The sequence below is a fragment of the Balaenoptera physalus genome (assembly GCF_965194825.1).
Source record: "Balaenoptera physalus genome assembly, chromosome: 19".
NCBI lineage: Eukaryota > Metazoa > Chordata > Mammalia > Artiodactyla > Balaenopteridae > Balaenoptera > Balaenoptera physalus.
In genome coordinates this window covers 3,179,247-3,198,677 of record NC_138900.1, presented here as the reverse complement: position 1 = coordinate 3,198,677, position 19,431 = coordinate 3,179,247, and the positions used below count along the sequence as shown (strand labels likewise).

The 19,431-nt window shown below is 56.5% G+C and overlaps 1 protein-coding gene across 2 annotated transcripts; it reads right to left on the bottom strand.

Annotated features, from left to right (window-relative positions):
- Positions 1-2,055: 2,055 nt before the first annotated feature.
- SHISA7 (shisa family member 7) lies at positions 2,056-13,799 on the bottom strand (the record flags this gene model as incomplete). 2 transcript variants are annotated; one of them, XM_082436263.1, is made up of 5 exons in its annotated part: positions 2,056-6,919; positions 8,359-8,508; positions 8,954-9,016; positions 10,571-10,725; positions 12,223-12,931. In XM_082436263.1, 5 exons carry the CDS (start codon positions 12,900-12,902, stop codon positions 6,273-6,275), a joined length of 1,695 nt encoding a protein of 564 aa, XP_082292389.1. In that variant the 3' UTR covers positions 2,056-6,272. The 2 variants fall into 2 exon arrangements, with proteins under 2 accessions (XP_082292389.1, XP_082292388.1); XM_082436262.1 differs by lacking the exon at positions 8,954-9,016 and having other exon boundaries at positions 12,223-13,799.
- Positions 13,800-19,431: the final 5,632 nt, after the last annotated feature.

The following is a 19,431-nucleotide window of genomic DNA, read 5'->3' as shown; positions in this document are numbered from 1 at the left end:
TTTTTTTAAAAGTAGGTAACGCACCTACAAAAAATTCAGAAGTGCAAGAGTGTACAGCAAAAAAGCCATCCGGTTCCCCTCTCCACAGGCAAGGCACGTCTGCCAGAGTAGGCTGCACTGTCCTGCAGTAACAAGCAGCCCCAAAGCCCCAGTTGTTAAAGCAACAAGGGTTTGTATCTGGCACATCTAACATCTGGGAGGCAGGGAAGTACGGTCCTAGTCTGTGCCCAGGAGGAGACTCTCTGAGTGCTCAGTGATCCCATACTTAGTCACACTGCATCACCACCCTCCCTCCCCACGCACCCCCAATTTTCTATAGACAAATCGCCAGCACAAAGAGGCGATTTCTAAGAATGGGCAAACAACCCTTACACGCACCAGGTGGGGCATTTCACCAGTGATCCAACACCAGTACTTGAAGGCACCACCCCCCTCCCACCCCACTAACCTACGGTCAAACAGATGGACCTCAGCAGGTGAAATCTAGCCGGTGGTGAACACTTAACTGCACGGAAGGGGGGCAGGCTTTCTCAACCACAGATCACACTCCTTCCAGCAAGCACTTCCCTGCGAGGATGGTTAGGTTTCATGTGTCCAATTGGTCGGCTACAGTGCCCAGCTGTTGGTTCAAACACAGCCCAGGTGTTGCTGTGATGGTATTTAGTAGACAAGATGAACACCTACAGTCAGTTGACTTTGAGTAAAGGAGATTATCCTAGATCATATGGTGGGCCACGTTCAATCAGTCGAAGGCCGTAGAGCAGAAACTGAGGTTTCCTGGAAAAGAACAAACCCTGCCTCAAGACTGCAGCCTAGAAAGCCTGCCCGAGTTTCCGGGCTGCCTTACAGACTTTGGATTTGCCAACCCCCACGGTCACATGAGCCAGTTCCTTAACAGGAATACACACACACACACACACACACACACACACACTGGTTCTGTTTCTCTGGAGAACCTTGACTGATACAGAATAGAGTCTAATATCTGAGAAGCAAACAATTAAATACACTAGAGAGGAAGGGGTTTTCTTAATGATAAAGTCAATGCTGAAACGCCCTGCACACACAACCCAGAGGTACGAGCAAACTAATGCTTTGATGTAATATGAGTCTGATATTTGTAAACAAACACGTAGATGCTCCTGAGGTGAGCTGTCCTAAAGTTCATAAAACGAAGCCTTAGAGGCACTTCCTGAGACAGAAGGAGGGGGCAATTCTAGTCATCACTGTGGAAATATTTTAATGCACTGGGTGGGAGGAGGGAGGTGTGGAAAATGCTTCCCAGTTATCATAAAAACTGACATTTAGACCATTCTGTCACACCCCGTTATGGGTTGAATTTTGCTCCCCGCCCACAAAGATGTTGAAGTCCTAACCTCCAGGACTTGTGAATGTGACCTTGTTTGGAAGCAGGGTCTTTGCAGATGGAATCGTTGGGGTGGGCCCTAATCCATCATGACTGGTGTCCTCATGAAACGAGACATTTTGCCAAGGAGACACACGTACAGAGGGACGATGATGTGTCGAGGGATGCCAGCAGTGCCAGCAAGCCACCAGAAGCTAGGAGGGAGGCACAGACAGATTCTCCCACACAGCCTCAGAAGGACTCAGCCCTGCCGACACCTCCCTCTCAGACTCTCAGCCTCCAGCACTGGGAGAGAATACATTTCTGTTTAAGCTGCCAGTTGTATGGTACTTTGTTACTGCAGCCCCAGGAAACTAATGCAGATGCACCCCCCCCACACACACTTCAATGATGTTCAGGCAAAGAATTCAAATATAAGGAGGCGCAAACAAATAGAATCTGCAAACAAATGCTTACCTGCTCAGAGGGAAGAAGCTTTCTTAGGAAGAAACTAAGCGTTTGAAGGCACCTCACACTGCACCTCCCCACGCCTGACTCCTCCCTTGGTGGCAGCTGGAGCAGCCCTGACCACCTACCTGCAAAGACACTTAGATGCCCGCCTTCCTCGGCCACAAAGGGGGCTCCCCAGTGACCTGCAAATGCGGGGATGGAAACCCATCCTTTCCCGACAGTATACTTGAGACCGGGGATCAGGAAAACATCTGTTTATTCAAAAAAATACCAACTTGCAGCTCGGCTGGCTGTCCTCACCAAGGAACTGGGGCAAGAGTCCAGTGTTGGGGGGAGGAATAGGGTGGGTAGGGATAAGGAAGCAGGCAGAGCTTTGGAAGTTCTTTTGGTCCAGAATTGATCTTCTTCTTTCTGTACCGCCCTCCACTGCCCCCTCACTGGAATGGGAGTGTGTGTGTGTGTGTGTGTGTGTGTGTGTGTGTGTGTGTACGCACAAGCCTGTGTATGCATTTATGAGGTGGTGGGGGCTGGTGGGGGAAGACTCAGATGGCGAGGTCCCAGCTCTGGAAGCATCAAGGGCATCTGGCAGGACATGCCCACTTCCTCACCCACCTCGAGACCTCTCCCTACTATGGCTTATTTGAGATAAGAGGTCAAGGCCCCAGGGTCAGGCAGCCTGTGTCAAGTGAGTGGGGGGAGGGGGCAAGATACTTGGAATCCAGGCCGGGAAAGAGCAAGTTGAGGGGGGCATACAAAAGCTGAAAGGCCCCGAATCCCCCAGTTCTGGGGGCTGGAGAAAGCTGAGGGCTCCTTGAGGGTGGTGAGCAGAGGGGAGGGGTCTGGGAGGGGTAGGCCCCCAGGCTGGCTCCTTTTGGGGGAAGTCACAGTCTGCCATAGGGACACTGGGCGTGGTGAGGCCCTCAAAGGGATTGGGGGAACCCACAGGAGCAGCTGTAAGCGTGGAGTTGAAAACCCGGCAAACTGGCACTGGGGCCCTGGTAGATTGGGGGTCACCCCTCAGTTTCGTCAGTGTGGTGGGAGCTGAGGGTCAGTTATCTGCCCCAGGCTCCTGATGAGAAGGGATGAGCTGAGGTGCCAGGATTTGTGGGGAGAGAGGAGAGGGAGGGGGACGGCCCAGGGGAGGGAGAAGAGGCCCCCTCACCTCGCCCTGGGGGCTGGGAGAGGGGGCATGTAGCCCTTTAAGAGTGGGGGAATGGCCGCCCCAGAACATGGCTATATACAGAGAGAATTGGGGGCAAATTGTGCGTTGGGTGTTGGGGACTCCCCGAAACCCCAGAGGCTCCCCTGTGTGTGAGGGGGAGAGGAAGGAGAGAATGCTGCTTCTCTGCCATCTTGGGCTGATGCGGAGCACCACCCCCCGCCCCCACAGGTGGCACTGGCAGTGGCCGTGGCTCTCCAGACGTGCCTGCCCCACGACCAGGGCAGCAGAGAAAACCACTGAAGGCCTCAGGGAGGTCGGCAGCTGTTGGCCCAGCCCAGGGGGGTCTCTAGGGAGAGTTTGGCCCAAGCCAATGCAGTGCAGCTCTGGGTGGGGATCCAGGTAACAGGGATTGGGCAAGGGGCAGTGACATCACCTGAGGACTGGAAAGCCCCCCCTCTGGTGATGATAAGAGGTCTCTTTGTTGACCCTGTCACCGATCAGATGGATGGGTGAAGGGCAGTTATCAGGAGGGACCTGGATGCCCTCACCAGGGGGAGATGGAGGACTGGCCAAGGCCAAGTCTGTGGTGCGGTTGATGCAGGCAGGCGTCAGCCTAAGTCAGGAGCACAGCAGTGACATCATCAGGAAGGGCCAGAGTAGGATGATGTCATCAGAGGGGGCCCCATCCCACTCCATTTTTGAGGGAATGGGAAAATGGTGTGTATTGTGCTGGTTCCTCTTAAGGGAACAACTGTAGGTGACCCCAGAAGACAACTGAAATACAGCTGTCATAGTACTTGGCTCCCAAGCTGATGGATCCTGGAAGGTGATGATACATGGTTGAAGTGGATCCTGCTAAATGACATCATTGGGTGTCCTGGATCCTGGGAGATGATGATGCCATGGTTATGGTGGACTCCAGTAGATGGTGATACCATGGCGGAAATGGATCCCGGGAGATGATGACACTGTTGGGTGTCATGGGTTCTGGGACACCATTGACTCTCATGGCTGCTGGGAGGTGCTGACATCACTGCTGAGTTGAATCCTGGGAGGTGATGACACCAAGGCTGTGCTGGATCCTGGGGCATGAGGACGTCATGGTTGAAGCAGATCCTGGGAGGTTGATGATACCATGATTAAAGTGGGTCTTGGGAGGTGATGACACCATGGCTGTGCTGGATCCTGGGGCATGCAGACATCATGATTGAAGTGGATCCTGTGAGATGATGACACCACAATTACGGGGTACTATGGGAGATTGTGGCATCATCAGTCTTCGTGGATCCTGGTAGAAGATGTTACCATCAGCTATAGTGGATTCTGGAAGGTAATGACACCGTTGGTCATGGCGGATTCTGGGAGGTGATGACATCATCAGCTGTGGTGAATCCTGGGAGATGATGACACATGGTTGTGGAGAATCCTGGGCGATGATGACACCATGGTTGTGGAGAATCATGGGAGATGATGACACCATTGGCTATAGGGAACCTCGGGAGAAGGTGACACTATAGTTATGGTAAATCCTGGAAGAGAATGATATCCTAGTTGTGGTGGATCCTGGGAGATGAATACACCATAGGTCAAAGGGAATCCTGGGAAATGATGTCATCATCAGGCATGGTTAACACTGGACCCCAGGTGCAACTTACCACCAGGAGTGGTGGAAGTCTTGTGGTGCTGATGATGTCATCAGCTAGATCAATAGCAGGCATACCCCCACCTCCCCCCACCCCCAGCAGGAGGCCAGGACTTTGTTTACAGAGGTGATGATGTCTGTAGTGACGGCAGAGAGAAGTAGCGCCACCTATGAGTCCCAGGACTCCAGGAGCCTGGTGGGCCAGAGTGGCCTCCGTGGGAGCAGAAGCCAGTCTGGGAGTGCTGTCCTCCAGGAGTCACACAGGACCCGTGGCCCAACCACCGTTTAGGTGAGGTTCTGGTGGAAATCCCACAGGGCATGTCTCTAGGGTCAGGGGAAGGAGTGACCAAGCCAAGTCATGGTGGGACAAGGCAGAAACTCTGGTGATACCATTACAAGTAATGGCCTTCCAGAGCAGGCAGTGTCTCTGGTGATGACATCACAGCACTGGGGCAGAGCCTCAGCTGGGGCAGGGCCACTGCCAACAATCCACAGACGGACTGTCGTCTGGGGCAGAGACCTCTCCGCCGGGGCAGCCTCCCCAGTGAGGACACCCCTAGATGACACCTCAGGACAGGGCACTTTCTCTGGTGACCCACCAGGATAGTCACGGACTCTGGGTGTGCCCTGCCGCGCCGGGACTTGGCAGCAGCAGTGGAGGTGTCTCACGGCGTGTGTGATCTCGGAGCAGGCAGTGGAGGTGTCTCACGGCGTGTGTGATCTCGGAGCAGGCAGTGGAGGTGTCTCACGGCGTGTGTGATCTCGGAGCAGGCAGAGTCTGGTGGTGACATTGCAGAAGGGGCCTCGTCTTGGAGATGTCCCCAGAGTGGGCTGCCATCTCTGTTGATGACATCACGGAAAAGGCACAGTCCCTCTGATGACATCATAGGGCAAGGCACCTTCTCTGGCGATGGCATCACAGGAAGGAAGCGGAGTCCCTGTGATGATGTCGTAGAAAGGAGGCCTTACGTCTAGTGAGGACACAGCTGGTGAGGCTCTTTCCCCTGTGATGTGTCCCAGGAAGATGGCTTTGTCTGTAGTGGTGACTTCAAAGACAAAGGCATCTTCTTTGGAAGAAAATATTTTCCTGGTGATGATGATGTCAAAAGAGGCCTTTTGGTGCCAGAGATGACATCATAAGGATGAGATTTATCTATGCAGTGACATCATAGGAAGGACTCTTTGTCTCTAGGGATGATGTCATAGGACAAAGGCATTGTTCCTCTTATGACATCACAGGAGGGAAGTCTGTGTGATGACACCATGGAGCATGGACATGGCCTCTAGTGATGACCTTAAGGGTGGGCCTTTTCCTCTGTGATGACCTCATGGGAAGGAGGGTTTGTCCCTGTGATGAACAAAGACACTTTCGCTAGTGATGACCTCACATACAGGCCTCTTCCTCTGTGATGACGTCATGGGAAGGAGGTCCTGCCTCAAACTGTGACATAGGAGGAGGGGTCTCATCTGCCGTGACATCGCAGAAGGAAGCTTTGCGTCTGGTGATGATTTCATCCAAAACAGTGTCCTTGGAGGCAGCCCTCCCGGCCACTGCAGATCTGGTCCCAGGCCCCTGGAGTGTGTTGGGGGATGCAGGCTGGGATGGGGGCCCCAGGCTGCAGCCCCCAAGCCCCTGGCCCGACCTCAGACACTCAGACAGTCACCTCATTCTTGCTGGCAGTGCGGAGGTGTTGGGGCAGGTGATGGCCGGGGATGAACTGCAGCTGCTCCAGCGTGCCCTGGCGCTGGAAGGGCGGCCTGCGGGCCAGCGTGCCCCCACCTCCGCCGGTGTCTGACATCCAGGCGGGCTGCGGCGAGCCGTGCAGGCCGTGGTGGTGGTGGTGCGCGTGCAGGCCGGGCGGCGGGGGCAGCCCGTGCAGCGGTGTGGGGGGCCCCCCAGGCCCCAGCAGCAGGTTGGAGTGGGAGGCGGCCAGGCTGGCGCGGGCGGCGGGCTCGGGGGGCAGCGCGGGGCTGCGTGGGGGTGACAGCAAGTGCTCGCGGCTCTGGCGCAGGGCCTCGGGGGACGACAGGAGCAGGTGCTCCTGGGACACGAGGCGCGCGCGTGGCAGTGTGAACTCATAGCGTGCCCGGCCCCCGTCGCCCAGTAGGTGCTCCTGGGACATGACGCGCCGTGGGTTGGGCGCGGGTGCCAGGCCCAGCTCCTCGGGGCCACCCCAGCCATCCATGCGATAGCCGCCCCCTGTGCCAGGTCGCCGCAGCGCATGCAGGGGCAGCGTCCCGCGGGGCACCTCCGCCAGGTGCCGGCGCTTCAGGTAGGCCTCGTCCAGATCCTTCTCGGCTGGGGGAGAAGGAAAGAAACCACAGAGGTGGGTCCTCAGCCAGCCCAGAACGTGCTCCCTTCCCTGGGGCACCCCCCACCCCAGGAAGACCCCAGACACTACCTGGAACTTCCTGGTCATTAGCCTGGGCAGGAGCACAATTTTAACCAGTCAGAACAGTCAAACTAGCAGAATGCAGATTCCCAGGCCCAGCTTGCAATGCTGCGATCGTAGACGAGGGGGGACCTTTTTTTTTTTTTTTTTTTTAATTGCCTGGGAATATCCCTTCTTTTGGGAGTAGAACCCAACTCTTGCTTTTGAGGAACCACTTTTCCTTCCCTTTCATCCTGTAGCACGTATTTTTCAAACTTGGAGATTCGACCCATTCATGGGTTGTAAAGTCAATTTTGTGGGTAGGGACCAGCATTTGGCAAAATGAAATAGAATAGAAAATTATCAGAAAGTGTCCCATAATAAGAGAATAAGGGTGAATACCATTCACAAATTTTTATTTCAGTTGTGTGTGTGTTATTGATATACTAATGGATGAAGTGACACGATATCTGGGATTTGTTTTGAAATAATCCACCAAAAGATGGGGTGGAGGGAGGAGAGATTAACAAAATGTTGCCCATTGTTAAAGCTGGGTGACAAGAACATGGGGCTCGTTTTACAATTCCTCTACTCTCGAGTGTGTTTGAAAATGTCCATAATAACAAGTTTCAAAACTTTACTGTAATTAAAAAATGTGCCAGTGTATGTGGGTCTCATGGGACACAATATAAAAATCCTTTCTTACTGTGGATCTCTGTTTAAAATGTTTGAAGGCTACTCCACTACCAGGGATCAGCCACTGACCCAGAAATGTCCAATCAGAGTCACAGTGATTGGTTCTGGGACAAGCATGTGACCCTTTTTTGACCAGTGGGATCCAGGCTTGGGATTTTTGCTGGAATCATTGGGAGAGACTCTTCTGGTAGAATTGCCCTGAAAATTCTCAGGACAATCTTTGCCATCACAAGGGGAGATTCTGTCTGAAAATGAAGCCAGCCCACTGTTCAGCAGAGCTGAGAGATGTAGAATCCTGGAGACAGCTTTTGAGCACCTGGGTTCAGCCACACCTGAAGCTTGTGGCACATAGACTTTCTGTTATCAAGCCAGCATAGTCACCTTTTTTTTTTTTTTTTTTAAGTTGTATTTCTGTTCATTGCAAATACAAGTCCTGATGAATGCAATAGATCTTGGGGGGAGGACCATGGGTTTGCATTTTAAAAAAGCACCCCAAGTAATTGTGATAGAAAATTACCTCAGGTAATTCTGAAACAAACTTGGAGAAAATTCTAAGGCGGGGGGCGGGGAATCTAAAGCTTTAGAAGGCTATCGGGTCACTGTCCCTTGTCCTGAACCCAGGCCCTGACCCCGCCCCATCGCCCAGGTAGCTCCCCTTCCCGGGACTCACCCAGCCTCTTGAGGGAGGAGTAGCGGTTGAGTTCAGATTTCACAGCGGCCTCGTAGGACGGGGGTAGATGCGAGAGGTTGTGGAAGGACCGAGAGCAGGACAGCGTGGAGTAGTGCAAGGAGGGGCTGGGCGGCGGAATGGCCCGCCAGTCTGGGGCAGAGGGGCATGGCCGGGCTCAGTCCAGGCCCTCCTCCCTCAGACCCAGCAGTGCTGGCCCCCAGCCCCCTTAGAGCATTAGAATCTGGAACTCCAGCCCCTCAGAGCTGCAGCAGTCCAAGCTCCCTCCGCACACTCCCCCCAACCCTCGGGTGCTCTTTGCTGGGGAAGGAGGAGGAGGAGGGGCAACTGGCGTTTGCTCAGCACTCGTTGTGTGCCCCACCCCAGGCTAGAGGGGATGCACTCCATGCAGCTTCCCGCAGACCACTTCTGGCATAGAGATGAGAAAGCTGAGCCTCACTGGGTTACCTGGCTGGAGTGTGAGGACAGGCTCCCAGGGTCTCACACCTGCCCTATGCTGGGCACCTGGCTCCGGCTCAGTACCAGGGTGGGAAGGGAAGGAGCCCTGCCCTCCCCGCAGCCCCGCCCTGGTCCATACCCAGAGTGGCAGCGTGGTGTTTGGGGCTGTTGACGTTGAGGTGCAGGTAGTTGTGCAGATTATCTGTGGGGACCAAGAGGGGAGGTGGCATCACTGCCATTGCCTGCTCCCAGCTGGCACCGCTGTCCTGGTCTTGTGGAAGGATCCCCACTCATGTCCACTTGGTCCCCAGCTCTGGTCCCTCCTGCCTACTGACTCTTTGCCCTGACTTGCTTCTCCCTCCTGGATCATCAAACCAGCCTTCTGGCCAAATGGCCAGCCCATCTCCAAGATCAGCCGCACTGCAGTACTTCTGACATGTACACCTGCCCCTGTCCCTCTGCTGCTCGAAACTCTTCCCATGTCTCACCATCACCCATGGGACACAGTCTAAGCTGGGGGTGGCATTTGAGGCCTGTGTGACTTGTCCCCAACAGACATCTGCAGCCTCATCTCCCATCCCTCCCCTCAAGCTGTTCTTCTCTCTGATGCCCAAATGGTCCAGCTCAGTTCTGCCACAGGGCCTTTGCACATGCTGTCATGCTGTTCTCTCAGCCTTGAATCCCTTCCTCTCTCCTCCTTTGCCTGAAGACCTCCTACTCACCCCTCAAGATCCAGGTCAAATGTTTCTTCCTTATCACTACTATTCAAACCCATCTCCTCCCCTCCATTCCTGATCCTAGATCAAGCCTTGTCCTTTACTGCCTGGATCATCATGCCAGCCTCCTCTGGAGCCTTCTTCCTCTCATCTGTCTTCCTTCATATGGGTTCCAGAGACATAGTTCTTCCACCCACTTCTGACTTTGCGGCTCCCTTGCTCTAAACTCCTCCATGGCTCCCCATTGCCCTCAGGACAAAGGCAGAGCCACTCAGCTCAGCCTGGTACTCAAGGCCCTTCCCGAGGTATCTGCCCACCCTCTCCTCAGCCTCAGCTCTGGCCACCTCACAAGCTCTGCTCCAGCCACTCAGAGATCCCCCTGCCCAAGAAACTCCCGTAACCCTCCTGGCCACTGCTCAAACATCACGTTCTGAGGGAACCTCCTCCCCCTCACACCCAATGAGACCCTTTTCAAACCCTCTTCCAGCTACCTGGACTTCTCCACTGATGCACTCATCATAAACTATAAGAATAACAATAATATGAAGTGAGTACTGTTACGATTCTCATTTTATGGATGAGGAAACTGAGGCCCAGAGAAGCGAAGTCACTTGCCCTAGGTCACAGCGGTAGAGCCAGGATTTCAATCCAGGCGTCTGGCTCCCGACAAATTCTAATTCAGTTACTAAGTGCGTCCTTGTGTGTCACTGGCTGTTGGGTGGTCTGACATGAGTTTCTCAAGTGCAGGGGCTGAGAATGTCTAAATCTAAATCATCCATCGTAGCACCCAGGGTTCCCACCCAGGGTGCCCACAGGAGGTCAGAGAGGAGGTCTGGCTCACTGCAAAGTCCAGTGCATTGCCCAAAACAGGTCTCGGCCATAACGGTTCAGGGAAGGCAGAGACAGCAGGCTGTGGCTAGGGGCAGGGCCTGGGCAATGGGAGGTGGAGCCATCCATGGAGGGCGGAGCTACAGGGATGAGGGGTGGGGGCAGATGCAGAGGCAGCAGAGGCGGCAGCCGAAGCCCCACTTCTCACTCACCGAGATTGGAGGGCTTCACGGTGTTGTAGAGGTTCTTGGGCGTCCTCGGGGGCATGCTGTCTGGACCCCCGACCCCCGGGGTTAGGGAGCTGCTTCGTGCCCGGTCCGGGCGGGTCCCAGGCCCCGCCTGATGCCTCAGAATGTCCACCAGAGCCCTAGAAGTGGCAGAGGGATGGTCAGTGGCCTGGGGACTGGGGGTGGGGGTGGAGAGAGGGAGGGCGCAGGCCTCTTTCCCCTCCCCGTTTTCACCTTTGGGTGTATCCGTTAGCTCAGCTCGGCTTCTCGCCTTTGGCCACGCCCCTTGCTAATATCAGTCTGAGCACCGCCTGCCCCAAGGTCCCTCGGACCACACTTCCCGCTTGAAGCGCCACTTCCCCTATTTATTTGGACCCTACCCCTTCTGCGGTCCCTCCCACATCGTCCTCTCTGTGGCCCTGCCCCACCCTGAACCTGGGACCTCACTCCTGTTCCTTTTGCTGCCTTCCCCATGGCAATAAAGGGTGCTATGTGGACCCCAAACCTTAGAATCACCGTTGACTCTTTTCTTTCCTGCACGGCCCTTAGCAATCCTGTGGATTCGCCCTCCAAAATGTATCCCAACTCGGAGCACTTGTCACCACCTCTGCTGCTACCTGCCCCATCTCTCACCATTATTGCCACAGTCTCCAATTGGTCTCCCCATTTCTGCCCTTGTCCCTTGCAGTCTAGTTTCACACGCACAGCCCAGGGATCAGATGGTGACACACGGAGCTCAGGACACTCTAGTGGCTCCCCCATCACACTTAGGATAAACCTGGCCTCTGCCTACTTCTGTCTACCTCCTCCTCACCCACTGCACTCCAGCCGCATGGGCCTCTTCGCTGTCCTGCAAACGCTCCACCTCAGGGCCATTGCACTAATGGCTTCCTCTCTGCCTGGAATGCCCTTCCCACAGATATCTGCTTGGTTCTCTGTTTTCCTTCAAGTCTCTGCTCAGAGAGGCCTTTCCTGACCACTTCGTGTAAAACAATACTGTCCCTCCCATTCACAACTCGTTATGCTACTTTATTTTATTCACAGCAGTTATCAATATCTAAAAATATATTGCACATGTGTTTTATTGCTTACTGTCTTAATGATAACGGTAGCCAGCATTTACTGAGGGCTTACCATGTGTCAGGACTCAACATGAATTAACCCAGGTAATCTTCATTACAGTCTGAATAGGTGGGGAACAATTATTAGGCCCATTGTACAGACGAGGAAACTGAGGCATAGAGAGGTTTAAGCAAATTTCCCAGGGTCACACAGCCCGCAGGCAGCTGACCTGGGATTGGAAACCAGGTTTACTCATCAGTGCAGGGACTTTGTTTTGTTCACTGCTGTGTTCCCAGCTCCTGGCTCACAGAAAGTGCTCAAGAAATATTTGTTGAATGAATGAAGGCCTGAGCCTACCCGGTCACTCCATAGACTGCCACTTAAGTCACATATATTCTCATGTCCCGCCCATCTCTCCAAGGCATTCGCTTCTGCGCTCCCGGTGGCTGCCTCAGTCTCTGGCCATACGCCCTGCACCCTGGCCCCCCCCCCCCACCGGCCCCACTCCCTGATGGCTCCACCTCCCATGGCCCCGCCCCCAGGTTCCCCACCCTCCGGCCCCAGAGCACACACACCTGGGTACGTTGATCTCCCGGTGGGCCCTGGGCGCACGGGACGCCTTGCTGAAGGCCACTTTGGCGCCGACGCCCACGGCCAGGGCGAAGCTGATGACCCCGCACACCACGTAGGCCGTGCTGCCCCCTGGGCCCTCGCCCCCACGCGCCCCGGCGCCACCCGCCCGACCCCCTTCCAGCCACCCGGCCTGGCCGGGCCCGGGTCCCCCGCCCGCACCCCCGGCGCCCCCGGCGCCCCCGGCCAGTGGCGGCGGCGTGGTGGCCCAGCGTGGCGTGTCGTAGTTGGAGCAGGAGGCCTGCGCCAGGCGCATGTGGCGGTGCTCGCAGCAGAAGCGGTAGTGGCAGGTGCCGCAGCAGAAGCGGTAGGAGCCAGTGCTGCAGTTGAAGGTGGCGTCGTACTGGCCCATGACATCGTAGTAGCCGTGGCAGAGCTCGGCAGGAGGGGGCGCCCGTGCCGCCGCGCCGGCCGAGCTCGGGGTGCTGGTCCTGGTGCCGTTGGCCCCCGGGCCCGCCGCGCCCCCGCCGCCGGTCAGCGCCCCGGTCAGGCGCCGCAGGTGCGCCAGCAGGGCGGGTAGCGGGCCCGGGGGTTCGGTGCTTGTGGCGTTGGACGGGCGCGCCCCAGCCTGGCCGGTAGTCGAGGCCAGGAGCAGGAGGGTCCCGAGGAGCAGGAGGGCCGGCATGAGGCAGCCAGGCTGGGGGAGAACCGAGGCTGGAACGGTGGGCGGGAGAAAGATGGCCAGAGGTGGAGAAATGTGGAGATGGGGGCCGGAGATGATGAGGAAGGCAGGCCAAGGGAAGGTAGAAGGACGGAGAGACACAAACCAGGAAACAGAAAAGGTGGAGGGGACATGCATGGGCCCAAAGTTGGCAGTCCCACGGGACAGTGCACGGTAATGGGGGAGCAACAGAAGGATGTCCAGACACCGCGGAAGGAGAAAGGAAATGATGATGGCAGAGAAGAGATCAAAGTGAGTGGTGAATGGTGGAGGAAAGAATGGGGAAGTTGACAGTGACATCAGGGGTGCGAAGAAACAAGAGAGGTGGACAGAAGCCAGAGGAAAGATGTGATGGAGGGAGAAGAAACCATGGAGGCAGGTGAGGGAGAGAGGGCAGAGGGGAAAGCCAGAGGTGAGATGCAGGTGAGGGAGAGAGGGCAGAGGGGAAAGCCAGAGGTGAGATGCAGGTGAGGGAGAGAGGGCAGAGGGGAAAGCCAGAGGTGAGATGCAGGTGAGGGAGAGAGGGCAGAGGGGAAAGCCAGAGGTGAGATGCAGGTGAGGGAGAGAGGGCAGAGGGGAAAGCCAGAGGTGAGAGGCAGGTGAGGGAGGGCAGAGTGAGAGGTGGGCAGAGTGGGGAGGAGGTTGGGAGGGGTCAGTGGGGGACCAAGGGGGGCAATGAAGGGAGACGCATGGTGGGGTGGGCAAGATGGGAGGAGTTGGGGAGATGGGGAAGGAGAGAGAAAGAAGAGCAGATGGGGAGGAGAGAAGGAGAAAGAGAGATCGGAGTTGAGAACCTGAGTTTATAGACCAGGAGGTGGAAAGAGGGAGTGCAGGGTTTCTCACCCTGGGCGCTACTGCCATCTGGGCACAGAATGTACTTGCTTGTGGGGGCCCGTCCTGTGCATTGTAGGGTGTTCAGCAGCATCTGCTGGATGCCAGGAGCATTCACATTCCCCCACATCGTGATAACATAAGATGCCTCCAGGCATTGCCAAATATCCCCCCGGGGGGCGCGTTTGCCCCCAGTTAGAACTGCTGCCTTAGACCCACGTGGCCCTCAGTTCCCCCAATGCTTGTTTCTCTCCTGTATTTACGTCTGATAATCAAGGGATCTTGAGCCTCAGTCTCTCTCTCTCTGTCTCTGTCTCTCTCTGTGGTCTCTCTCTTTCTCACGCACACACACACACCCACGCTCACAGTTTCAGGTCTGACGTGTCTCCTTGCACAGCTGGAGAGTCAGGGTAGTAGTGGTTCATCCCCCAGCTCCACCATGCGCCAGGTGCCTGATACTGGATACACCTAAGTCCCCATGTGCCTCAGTTTCCCCATCTGTAAACCAGGGGTGAGGATGGCTATCACTGGGTGGTTGGAAAGACGAACCGATTTCATGTGTGTAGAGAGTTTAGAGCAGTGCCTGGCCTAGCGCAGGTGCTGTACTTATAGGAGGGTGAACAGGATGGGAGGGGCCAGATGGGACCGGTCAGCCCAGCTGTTTTGTACGGCAACAGGCTGGCAGGAGGGGTCCTTCAGCAGTGTTTACTGAGGCTGGGGATGCGGCAGTAGATGAACCACAGGGTTCCTCCTCTGTCTTTACGGGGTTTGCCTTCTGGTGAGGGGAGAGAGCCAGTACACAGACACAAATTAATGGGATGCACGTTGAAAACTGTTATGAAGAAACACTAAGAAATTATGAAGGCCATGAAGAAATAAAAGCAGTGTAAGGAGGTGGGAGAGAGGGTGGGTGGGTGGGCCTAGTTGAATAAATGTCGTTCGGTATTATTTTTATCCTTTGTTCCTTCCCGTTGAGTGTACGTGTATCTAGGGACCGCACCATTATCAAAAACTGCTGGGGCCTGGGATGGGGAGAGGGCTATGGGAGGCTGCACTCGGGGCCTCAACGTTGCCTTTGAGCTCTGCTCCGGCCCCGCCGCTGAACTCGCCGCCAGACTGCCTGCTGGATGCTTCCACTTGGTGTTTAACGGGCGTCTTAGAAGTGCCTGGGCCACACTCTGGAAAGCAGTTTGGCAGTTCCTTAAAAGTTAAACATAGGGTTGCCACATGACCCAGCAGTTCCACTCCTAGGCATATGCCCCAAAGAATTGAAAAACATGTTAGCACAAAAACACAAATGTCCTTAGCAGCATGATTTACAACAGCCCCAGACTGGAGGCCACCCAAATGTCCATCGGTTGATGAATGGGTGAACAAAATGTGGTCTATCCATTCAATGGAATACTATTCAGCCATAAAAAGGGATGAAGCACCAATACATTCTACATCATGAAGAACCTCAAAAACATTAAGAGAGAAAATCCAGACACAAAAAGTCACATATTGTATGATTCCATTTATATGAAATGTCTGCAATAGTCAAATCCATGTAGACAAAAGCCGATAAGTGGTTGCCTGGAGCTGGGGGCAGGAGGGAATGGGGAGCGACTGCTTAATGGGGGCAGGGCTTCCTTTCAGGGTGAAGAAAATATTCTGGAACTAAATAGTGGTGGTAGTCGCACAACATTGTGAATATATTAAATGCCATTGAACTGTACACTTAAAATGGTTAAAATGGTAAATTTTATGTTACATGTATTTTACCACAGTTAAGAAACAAAAACCAACCAACAAAGGTCAGATGATGTCGCATTGCCCAAGCAATGGCGCTAGGCTTTGAACTCAGGGCACCACCACCCACAGAACATGGATGCCTTATCCCACACAGAGAAACACGGGTTTTCATGCACACAGACACACCCCTTCTGAGAGTGACACGTGTGTGGCGATGTGGATTCCTTCATTCATACGAGGGCTGCCACGTATGGTTGGGCAGGTTGTGTACTGCACAAGAGGGTCTGGCTGAGAGGCTGGAGTCCAGCCGGGCTCTCCTTCCTAAGAATGCAGCTAGTGGGGCTGCATCCATCTGTGGGAAGGGGCACCTTTTCAAACACACGCAAGGGTGCCATCTGTCTGCTAAATCATAGATGCTGGGGAGCTGCATTGGGCTGGGGGCACCTTTGTCTCATCTGCCCCGCAGGGGTAGCAGTTTGCCCTCTCAGTCCCTGTGCTGTGCCAAGCCTCTGGCTGGGCTCCATGCACAGAATTTCTCCCTCTGCTAACAGAGTCCCATTGTCCCTTCCAACTTCACACACATGCACATACCCAGGGAAACGAAACTCTTGGCCGTTGACAACTCTGGGGAGTGGGGCAGGAGGAGCAGTGGCATACATCCCCTCAGACCCAGCAACACACACACACACGGCCCCTCTACCAATGGGGGTCCCGTAGCCTCCTGTCCCTGCCTCACACCTCCCGATGCAGGGCAGCACCTCCAGGTGGAGAGGAGACACACTGCAAACACAGCAGCTGGTCCAGACACAAGGATACAGGGGACCAGTTCTTCCTCTACCTCACACAAAACTGTACACAGACACACAACAGAGCTTACATATGCACAATGACACAGAGCACAGGACACCCACACAGTGTCCCAGACACAACACGCAAGGACACCCAATGTCATCCTGGCGGCACACCTGAGCCTCCCTCCTCCCAAAACACACACAATACAGCTCCATGTGGACACACAACCATGCATTTCTGGGCATTCCCACCCACAGCACACAAGAGTCAGACACAGTCTCAGACACCTTGACACACTGGGACCACACACAGCTCCAGAACATGGCCAGGGACCTGCCCCAGCCAGCTGCACGTGGGCACGCAGTGGCACACATCACAGCCCACAGTCACGCAACCTCGTAGGCACACACAAACCAGTGCGAACCCAGTGGTGGAGAGTCTGGAAGCAGGCATGTGGCCCTCCACCAGACACACCCAGACAGCCCCCCACACACACCGGAAGGCACACTCCTCCTCCACAGCTGGAGAGGAATGCCCCCCAAACCCCGATCTCCCTCCCCACACCACACACACCTAGCAGCTCGGAGCCAGAACCCAGCACGCCAGCCCAGGACCTGAGAGATAGAGATGCGAGGACAGAGATCAGGAGAGCCAGTGTGAGGAGGGGTCCCAGAGCAGGCCCCACTCGGTCCCTGGGCTCCCGGAGAAGCCCCTCCTCCACCTGCTCCCCTGCAAGCGCTGTGCCTCAGTCCACCCCACCCCACCCCTCTCCTGACCCTGCCAGCTGGGCTCTGGGGGCAAGGACCGCCTTCTGAGAGGCCTGGCAGAAGAGAAGGAGAGCTAGAACAGGGCGCGGGGGCGCAGGGGGAGAGAGCCCTCGGGGTGGGGGTAGAGGCCCAGAGAGAAGGATAAAACCCAGGGAGAGGGGAGCAGAGACTCAGGGAGAGGGAGACAGAGACCCAGAGAGAGAGGGCCAGAGACCCGGAGAAAAAGGGGGACAGAGGCCCAGAGAGAGGGGAACAGAGATGAAGAGAAGGGAGTACAGATACCCAAAGAGAAGAGGACAGAGCCCTGGGAGGGCAGAGACCCAGAGGGCGAGCAGTGACGGGGTGGGGGTGGGGCAAAGACCCAGAGGACTGGGGATCAGAGATTGAAGGAGAGAGAGAGTGCGAGCTCGAAAGAGAGAACCAGAGGAGGATAGAGACCCGCAGAGAGAAGGAGACCCAGAAAAAGCCAGAAGCCCTGACCTCAAGCAACTGGGTGCTGGAGAGGGGTCCGCAGGTGGCAGCGGGGTCGGGGCTGAGGGTGGGCGGTGTCCGAGTGCAAAGGGACGGCCTCCTAGGAATATCTGGGGTTGAGGGTGGGTTTGGGTTAGGCATGTGGAAGAAGGCGGCATCTGGGTTCCAGAGGAGGCGGACCCGGCCGGAGGGGGAAAGCGGAGGGAGAAGGGGAGGGGTCTGGATGCGGGGGCGGGGATCCCAGTTCCGGGCGGGGGAGGCAGGGTGGAGGGATCCAGCGCCGCCCCCGGCTCGCCACCTGGGAGGTGGGAGGTGGGATTGAGGGAGAGATGCGGACCCTCCCCACGCACTCCCAGCGGCCCGCCCAGGTCCCTAGGCCTTCCTGTCTCTTATGTCTCTGTCTCTGGGAGTCTCTGCGTCTCCGTGTCCTTACCTCCTCCCGGGACGTCGCCTCCCACCTCCTCTCCCTCAGCCTGCCGGCGGGTCTCTCATCTCTATCGGGAGGTGCCCTGAGTCGCGGCCTCTCTGAGCCTGTCTCTCTCTACGTGTCTCATCGCATCTATGCATCTTTCAGTCTCTGTCCCAAGTCTCCTCTGTGTGCCAACATTTTCTCCTTCCCTCTGCCCCGTCGGTCTCTGTCTCTCTACATCCTGTGTCTTCCCCGTTTCCACATCCTCATCTCTCGCTACCTCTTTGACTCCGTGTCTCCGTCTCTGTGTGTCTTTTTCCTAGGTTTGCTGTCTACAGATCTCTGTCCCTCTGAGTGTCTCTGTGTCTCCCCCCGACCGCGGACCACCGATCTCCCTCCCCGGGTCCCCCACTCTCGCTCAGGCTCAGGTTGGAGGGGCGGGGTGGGGGGGCGCTGCGGCGGGAGCTGTGTGTTCCCAGCGCAAAATAGACTCCTGTTGCCATGGCGACGCGAGCGCGGCCTCCGAGACGCGAAGCTTCAGGCTGGGGGGGTGAGGAGGGGGGGACACCTGGATCCGAAAGGCGGGGGCCGGGGGCGCCGGCGCCCGGTCCCAGGGGCTCCTGGAGGAGGGGGGAGGCAGGGACTCCTAGATCCCTGCGGAGAGAGGGGGTGCTGGGCGCTCTGACCGCGGGGTCCGGTGACCGGGCCTTCTGGGAGGGGTCTGGGATCCAGGGGCGGGGGGGGGGCTCTGCTTCCCCAATGGGGGGCGGTCTGGCTGAGAGCTCTGATGCCTGGGTCCCTGGGGGACTCAGATTGCCTTCTTGGGCACCCAAGAATGCGGTGGGGGCGGGGGGAGGACTAAGACTCTGAAGGGGCTGAGGGGCCCTGACTGGGGGGTCCGTAGAGTCCCAACTCCCAGATTTCCAAGGGGGCTGCAGAATTCTGGGAGCCCCTATGTGGATCCCCGGGCTGCTGCGTCTTAGGGGAGCAGGGACCACTCAGATGAAGCTGTCTGTCCTTCCCATCCATTCATCCATTCATCCGCATGCCTGTCTCTTCCTTCCTCCCCGTCCCCAAGTCCCTCGTGCCTCAGTTTCCCCCTCCGCACCGGGGTGCGGTCACGCTCACCTCACTTTCCGGATGCGGGACCCTGGGGGAGTCGGGGGTGGTGGCGACGTGGGGGGCCGGCCAGGGGAGGCAGAGCCAGCGCGTGTCTGCGAGCCAACCCGGCTGGGCGTGTGCGCGCGCTGATAGGGGGGGCGACCGGCAGCGAGTTGGGCGACCCCGGGCCGGCAGTTCTTTTCCGTGCAGATGCGCGCCGGCTTCGGTGCAGATGTGACAGTGGCCAGCCCTCGCCTTTGCCTCGCGCCGGCTTGGAGTTGAGAAGAGGCACCTCCCCCTCCCCACCTGCTGGGGACCCCTCTTCCCCCACCGCCCGCAGCCCCCAGTCGCCCCCGGGATACCCCCCAAACCCAAGAATGGTTCAGTC